At 42.8% G+C, this 7,550-nt stretch overlaps 1 protein-coding gene across 1 annotated transcript; it reads left to right on the forward strand.

Moving 5' to 3' along the window:
• The first annotated feature begins 893 nt into the window (after positions 1-893).
• org (oogenesis-related gene) lies at positions 894-2,682 on the forward strand. Its single transcript, XM_084548676.1, has 6 exons — positions 894-968; positions 1,049-1,120; positions 1,213-1,432; positions 1,993-2,147; positions 2,362-2,466; positions 2,558-2,682. Exons 1-6 carry the CDS (start codon positions 909-911, stop codon positions 2,603-2,605), a joined length of 660 nt encoding a protein of 219 aa, XP_084404802.1. The 5' UTR covers positions 894-908; the 3' UTR covers positions 2,606-2,682.
• The last annotated feature ends 4,868 nt before the right edge of the window (positions 2,683-7,550 follow it).

Consider the following 7,550-nt stretch of genomic DNA (forward strand, 5'->3'; position numbering starts at 1 on the left):
ATCCCTGCACTGCTGTGCCTGCGCTCTGTGGAGAAATGATCTGAAGCTCTGGTTCCACTGCAGATAGCGCCGATGCTGAATGTTCTTGTGACTGGACTCTTATCCATTTTTAATGTCTTCTACTCTCTTCACGCGGTTTGTTGTAGTTTGGAAAGAGCAGCGGGGACAAACAGCTTTTATACATCTCTACTTCACGTTCATGCATCATCTCATACGTAAATGTGACGAAAGCCAGTGGCGGAAACAGTTTCCAATTAGGGAGCTTCTCAAGTATGGAAGAATAATTATGGGCCTCTCTCTTAAACCTCTTCATATACAAAGGAGCAGACTGAGCAGCAGCATCTCTCTGCCTATTTTTTTGGAAGAATACCATTCATGTTTCAGTGATTAGATGCTTTTAAAAAAAGCTTTTTATGTGCAGTGGGATGACACAAATAGCATATTTTCCTTCCTAACTGATCTACTTACTGTGATCAGTAGATAAAATATCTGAGAGTAAGACATATGGTGAACAATGCCAGTTATACTGCCCTTACAATGTGTATTTTATCCAACCAACAATCCGAATTTAAAAGGCATGAATCATAGTTTGTAAAAGGCAACTGCTTACTAAAACATATAGAGAAACTACTACTACTAAAGCGCTAATTGTACTGTAGGCCTGTGCAGTAAAACAAGTTATTTGAACCATGCAGGGTGAGAGTTGAATGTGTTCCCTAACAGCAGCAGCGTTTAGTAAAAGGTTAATTGGAGGGATCTGCTCATTGGTCCGTGCTGATTGCACCAGGTGCACGTGTCTGCTTTGATTGGCTACACAGTGGTACCTTCAGGGTACATCTCACCCTGCGGACCCTCCTCAAACTGTTAGCCTTTCAGCCATTTTTTTTAAGGTTTTGGCCCGCAGCAGGATGTCTTCAGGTGAAGTCAGCAGAGACGTCGCGGAGCGGGAGCAGAGCGAAAACACTGAGGTAACGGTAGAGTAACACACTACGTTGTGTGGCAATTATTCAAACTGTGCTTTTCACCGGCTGTGTCTCCTCGCCTGCAGGACAGAGTAGTGAGGAGAGACGGTGTGCTTCGCTCAGTGCTGCGCGGCCTATTCTGGCCCTTTGGCATCGTGGTACGTAAATCCTCAAATGTCGAGTTAACTTCCTATCTCCATTTTTTTTTTTTTTTTTTTTTTTTAAACTAACGAGACTCTGGCTTAAACAGGTGCGCGCATACCGGGGGGTTTGGTGGGTGCTGGGCTTCCGGCAGCCGCACGAGACGGTCCTCGTTAGCCCCGGGGTTTCCAGCCCTGCACGCCACAGCCTCACGGGCCGCAAGCGCCTGCATCGGGTCACCCGGCTGCTGCTGTCCATCCTGCCCCGCTGGGTGCAGGGCGCCCTGGGCTACCCAGTGTCGAGCAGCATTGGGCGAACCCTGTCTCCAGGTGTGTATTAAAGTTTAAAAGGAGTTTCATTACACTGTGGGAAGTGGTTGCTGAAGGCTCAAGGGTGGGCACACTGCAGCGCTTGAAGCCTGAAGTTTAAAACCTTATGTATGATAGGAGTTTATACTGACTATAACATTTTAGAAATGGCAGTTCTAGCAAAAATGGAACTTTTCCAACTCCAGAGACTACTTTTTTTTTTTCTTTCATTTGACTATAAATATACATGCTTTCTTGGTGCTCAAGTCTCGGAGCCACCATGCAGGGAAATGGTATATTTAAGTCGGCCCTCTACAGTCGTAGTTTGTACGTAGTAAGGCTTTGTGTCATCTACATCTGATGGCAAAGTATTTATGCTTGACTAACTGCAGCAGTTAAAGGATCATTAACTTTTTTTCCCAAGGCTTAAAACAGGATTTAAACTTTGACAGTATCAAAGAAACTCCTAGCTTAAGATGCTCATTTGTGTGATCAATGCAGTTTAGTGAACAGTGGATGTTAGGTGTTGATAGCCGTGGAGGATCACAGTGCTCCTGCCTTGTGAACTCATTTCCCTACAGAAATCCGAGTCTCCCCTACTAAACCTTGTGGGAAGGGCAGCAAACGAAAGCAGGATGACTTGGATGAGGATGAAGAGGAGGAGCATCAGACTTGGGTGGAGGCGCTCTCACAGGAGCTCGCTGAGGAAGGACCTGAGGAGGATCCCGACTATGAGGTTGGTGCGGTTTCACTTTAATGCCTTTCAGGATGTGCCCAACGTCACTGGTGGGATTTCTTTGGCCTGAGGTTGTGGAAGAGATGAGCCTTTCTCATTTGCATTGGTCTTAAGCGCACTAAAGGCGTGTATTGACTCGACATGTTGAGCGCCGTCCTAACGCCTTTCTGCTTCAGTGGAAACATCAGTTATGTCAATGCCGAATATTTCTCAGCCTAGTACCATAGACACGGAGAGCGAAGAGTACCGTTCGCACAACAACACAGAAAGCGACATTGAGGTTCCTGGGAAGGGCATTGTCATTGAGGATGTGAACACGGTGAGAAACTATGACTGCACGGTTTATAAGTGAAAATGGCTTTGAAATCATGTTGCCCTGAGCAATGCATTAACACTTTGTATTTTTCTAGGGTTTTGATCTGTCCACGCCGGCTGAGGTCTCCTGCCTTGCTGACTAATGTGTCATATTGACAGCATGTTATGTTTTCAGTGTTTTGTATGTTTATATATTCAATAAAATGTCCTTTTGCCTTGATGTGAGTGACTTCCCACTAGATGGCAGCAATGCCGTTTCTATTCATTTTAAAGAGCAGATGTAAACTTGTAGTATAATGGTTTAAGTATTTTTCAAGTTTCTTAAAAAAATTGGCAATAGAATATTGTGCATTTTATCAAACCTGGCCTTTGCTATAACGCTATAGATCCAAGTTGATACGGCTTTAAGGTTAAATGTCATCAAGGTTTGGTTTTTGGCAATCCAGTAAGGAAGTCTGAACCTTACAGCTCCAACATATTTAAGCAAATTGTAAACCATGACAACTGCAGTCTTAAGTCTGGTTGAACCATTTTAGTATTTTCTGAGAATGTCCTGTTGTACTTCCCTGAATATTTGGAGCATGTAATCCCCCAGAATAAAAATGTATAGTGTTGCCGTTTCCTACTCCTCTGTACATGATGGGTTGGCTTAGGCCATCTAAAAACCTAATTTCAGGCTGCATAAGCCCTAATGGGTCTTAAAGCGTGTGGCTCCTAAAATCCATAATGTGAGCTTACTACGCGAGTGGCGTTAAGTATGATGCTTAGGATTTATCGGTGTTGACGTTTCTAATGTACACAAATCCCTGAGCTGGAAAACCCTTCAAATGACCTAGACATGTCACATCTTGGTCTGCTGTGCATAAAATGGGCTTGATTTAAGAATGCATAGTTGTCCCAGAGGGAAACCTTACATGTGTGTGTATATGCAAAAAAAAATACTCCATTTACCAGTTTGTATGAAATACTTAAGTATAAAAGACTTGCATGGGAAAATTGTACTAAAGTTTTAGCAGAAAGTGACTAATGACCCAATAATACTGAACCATTAGTGGGTACACAGTGTGTTACTGTTGCTGCTGCTGCTGCAGGAGGAGCTTTGAGCTACTTCATATTCAGCTGAGTGTAATGGGTTGTGAATTAAGTTGTTTTTGTTGTTCCTCTCTAATGTTGTGCAATGCTGGATCATATCTACTGAAATAAAACATGAGTAGTTCAGGGAGATGAATCACTTTGGTGCAGCTGTAAACAATTTCTAAACATCGGCACACACTACCTTTTAGCCAAATGTGTTTTAAATGACTTATTCGTTATGTAAAGCTCCCTAAATGTAGGGGTTGAAAGCACAGGGTTTTTGTACCTCAAGTACAGTACTGTTGTGCCAAAAATATGAGGCCCTTATATGTATGTCATGGTTCACCAGATGACTCATTGCTTTGTGCAGCTCTTGTGTTCAATAAATCCTTCCTTCTTGGCTGTAGGATGGAGTTCATCCCCCGTGAGTGTTGTGTTCGTCTGTACTCATGCACCACAATAAGACAAAACCGCAAAGAAAGACTTTTATTCACCAGATGATGAAACAGTTTGATTTTTTGCAGTAAAATTTCAAACTTTTTTTGTAAAACATTTATCTCCTATGCGTTGTATTCTTCAGAAAGAAAGTGGGTGTTTACCACTCAGTTTGTAATTGCTGCTGTAAAAACATATAAATGACTCACTCTTCATGTGTGGCATGCACATTGAAAGACCGTTGACTTCAAATTATAAAGGTGTGACAGTGGACAAACCAGAGCTATTTTTGACTGTAAGCATGTGACTTTCAGTTGTCTGACTATCCAAGCAGAAAACGACCATCATCACAGCGCTCACGTCTCACCGCCTCTCTGCTGCAGGTGAAGGGGAAGGCTGCAACCATGTGGCTCTCGTATGACTGGCGTGAGAAGAGTGCTGTTGAGTGTAATTTTCTGCAGCCCACATTCAGAGTCCTACCTCTTTCATCCATCTGCACATATTCAGCCTCTTGGTTTCCTGCTGAGTGTGAGGTGTATTTATAGGAATAGGTGGCAGGCTTCTGTGAAGAGCCTCCCGAACCTGCTTGAAAATAACTAGTGAACCGGTCCTCGTCCTTGCTCGACAACCGTCACCCGTCCTCCCACGCTCTAGATTAGCTGCTACTACTTGCTCCTTTACCGCTGTCACCGATGGTGGAGCAGAACAAATCACGTTAGAGAGAGCTCGTGTTGGTGTTTTGCTGCCCCTTGTCCGGCTTTGAGTGGTTCATCCAGTTTACATACAAGATGAATGTAAATGAGGCTGGAGGAAGCACTTAACACTTAACAAACACTGAGCTGTTATTATGCGGGAACTTTAAAGGGGAACTCCATCTCTTTATAAAGGTCAGTTTATTAGTCATGGAGGATATTCACTCTGGGAAAACTTGGGGTTTTTTCATGCCTTAGGAGAATAATAATAACTTAGCAGTCAAGTAAATGGAAAGAGCCAGTGTTGGAGAAACTTGCAAATGTAGGATACCATAACTTAAAACTTGACCCATACTAAAAAACTGAAAGTAAGGATGTTTTGTCCTCTACTGTTGTGAGTTAGTTCTCGTCTCACTGTGTCACTGCGGTAGTGTAAAGTAATAAGGTGAATGAAGTCATGGCACAGATACTTAAATTAAATTTGATGCTACTTTCTCTTTTGACTCCACCACATTTCAGACTGATTGTTATATGTTTTACTCTACATCAGACATAATGATATAATAAAAAATATACATTATATTATACTGGATCATACAGCGATCAGGCGTAACATTAAAACCACCGATCGGGGAAGTAAATAACATTGACCATCTTGTGACAATTCAGTGTTCTGCTGGGAAACTTTTGGACCTGGCATTCATGTGAATGTTACTTAGACGTGTACCACCCACCTAGACCTGACCAGGCACCCCCACCCCGTAGCTATGACACTCCTTGATGGCAGCAGCCATCCCCAGCAGGATGCAGCCTGACACAGACACACACACAAATACGGTTTAGGAACAACTAAAAAAAACATGAAAAACAGCACAAGGTGTTGACCTGGCCTCCACATTCACTAGATCCCAAACTGATTAAATATCTGTGGGATGATCCACAGAGGCCCCTCCCCTCAAACCATATGACTCAAAGGCCCCAACTAACAACATCCTGTTTCCAGACACCACAGGACACCCTCAGAATTTCCACGTCCATCCTCTGATGAGTCACAACTGTTTTGGAGGCACAAGGGAGACCTACACAATATTAGGAAAGTGGTCATAATGTTATGCCTGATCTGTGAAAGCTTCCTGACAGTATATACAATTAGTCTGAATCATCTACATTAGTCAGCTGCAATATGTAGCTGTATGTTGCTAGCAGAGCTAACACAGTCCACAAGTATTGCTTTAACATTTAGATTTCAAGTACATTTTGCTTAAATAAACATTTACCCTTCATTGCATCTGGTTCATTTTGCAGCTGTTGTCAAGCTTATACTCACATCACATTATAGTGTTTTTGTAAATTTACTCTGCAAATAGTTTTCTACCTTGTAGAATCCAGAGCTTTGTTGCTGTACGTGGCCACGACATTAAACAAGTCATTTCCTATAAAGATTTAGGCATGATATTTACTGACACACGCCCTTGTCTGCAAGAATCCTTCACCGCCTCCATTTTCTTTGGAGACTCCGGTGTCTGCAGGAATATTACGTTAATGTTTTATGGAGCTCCGACTGAGTCCATTGCACATTATGATATTACCAGCTGGTTCGGGAGCGGTCGTGCCTAAAGCTCAAATATTTAATCTGGTTAAAACAGCAGAGAAGATTACGCCCACACTATTCGCTCCGCAAGACAATTTTGAGCGGTCTGTACTTGAGCGGGCCGACGTGATTTTATCTGACCTCACACATCTGGTGAATTCTGCGTCTGTGCTGATGAACTTTGGAAGGACGTACGGGTTCCCCTTGTGTATTCTCAACTGTTGGTTAAACTTATTAAAACTTCAGGACAGACGGGTCAGCAGGGAAACTCTGAGATAACTGCATGATACGACTGCTTGTGGTATGAAAGCATGTAAATGGAGACGGTCGTTGCTTATAATTCCTGTATAAAGATGTGTGTGTGTTTTTAGAACTGTTTCTTTGCGAATGACCACGTCCTTTAACCAAAAAAATAATTCTCCTGTAGGAAACAATACAGCAACCTTATTGGGGCTTGTGCTGTACTGCTGCGTCTACTGCAGCTGCTGTTTAACTTGAAACTACCACAGCTTGGAGGATTGCATTGAAGATCTCTTTTGATGACAGTATGTGATTTTACAAGATGAAAATGGACCAGATGCTTTCTGTTTAAATTGCGTCTGTTGCAAATACTTCTAAATTACATAGTATGACAATGAGAGTAGTTTCACTAACGTTGTGCCAAAAACAGGAAAGTCAACACCTGTGACGTTCCCCACAAACACTGACCGTTATCAGGCTCATTAAATTTGACTGCACAGCTCCTACAATGTATTTTCGAGTTCTCCAATTAAACTCTGACTGTAAAAGAGACACCATATCCGCCATAAACGAGAAGAAATTCAGTTATTGACACCGACACCCAGCTGCCTTCAATTAATTCCTGAAAACACTTTTGTTTTGGCAGCAAACTTCGTGACTTCCCTTTTTTCTTTCCCTCAGATGTTTTTCACCTCCTGACGCTCGGGTGTCTTACTGAAGCGGTGGAGAGCACAATTAAGCGCTTGATGTTTGTGTTTGTGGGAAGGGCAGCAGCAGCAGCAGCAGCAGTGAGAGCTGGATACAGAACAGGAACTGATGGTCTCTCGGGGTTCAGTGCTGTCTTATCGTTTGAAGGTTAGCAGTGGAGGCAGCGATAGAGAGCATCGACCTCTATCTCTGCTGTTTGTAGCCAGCTGGAGACCTGCTTTTAAACCAGAAGCGCTGTCTTTGTCTTTCAACTGCAAGGTGAAAAAGCACAGCGTCTGGAAGGGACAATGAATTTCATGCACATTTCCAAGCGCGTTACGGAACAAAGAATTTTTGCTTCAAGCTGGG

Source organism: Chelon labrosus (genome assembly GCF_963514085.1).
Source record: "Chelon labrosus genome assembly, chromosome: 7".
Lineage (NCBI taxonomy): Eukaryota > Metazoa > Chordata > Actinopteri > Mugiliformes > Mugilidae > Chelon > Chelon labrosus.

What these genes read in the sequence shown, in the direction of transcription:
- org (XM_084548676.1), top strand. Translation starts at nt 909, where the DNA reads ATGTCTTCAGGTGAAGTCAGCAGAGACGTCGCGGAGCGGGAGCAGAGC. An exon ending in AGCAGAGCGAAAACACTGAG is followed by an intron (nt 969 to 1,048) that starts GTAACGGTAGAG and finishes CCTCGCCTGCAG; the next exon opens with GACAGAGTAGTGAGGAGAGA. An exon ending in TCATTGAGGATGTGAACACG is followed by an intron (nt 2,467 to 2,557) that starts GTGAGAAACTAT and finishes GTATTTTTCTAG; the next exon opens with GGTTTTGATCTGTCCACGCC.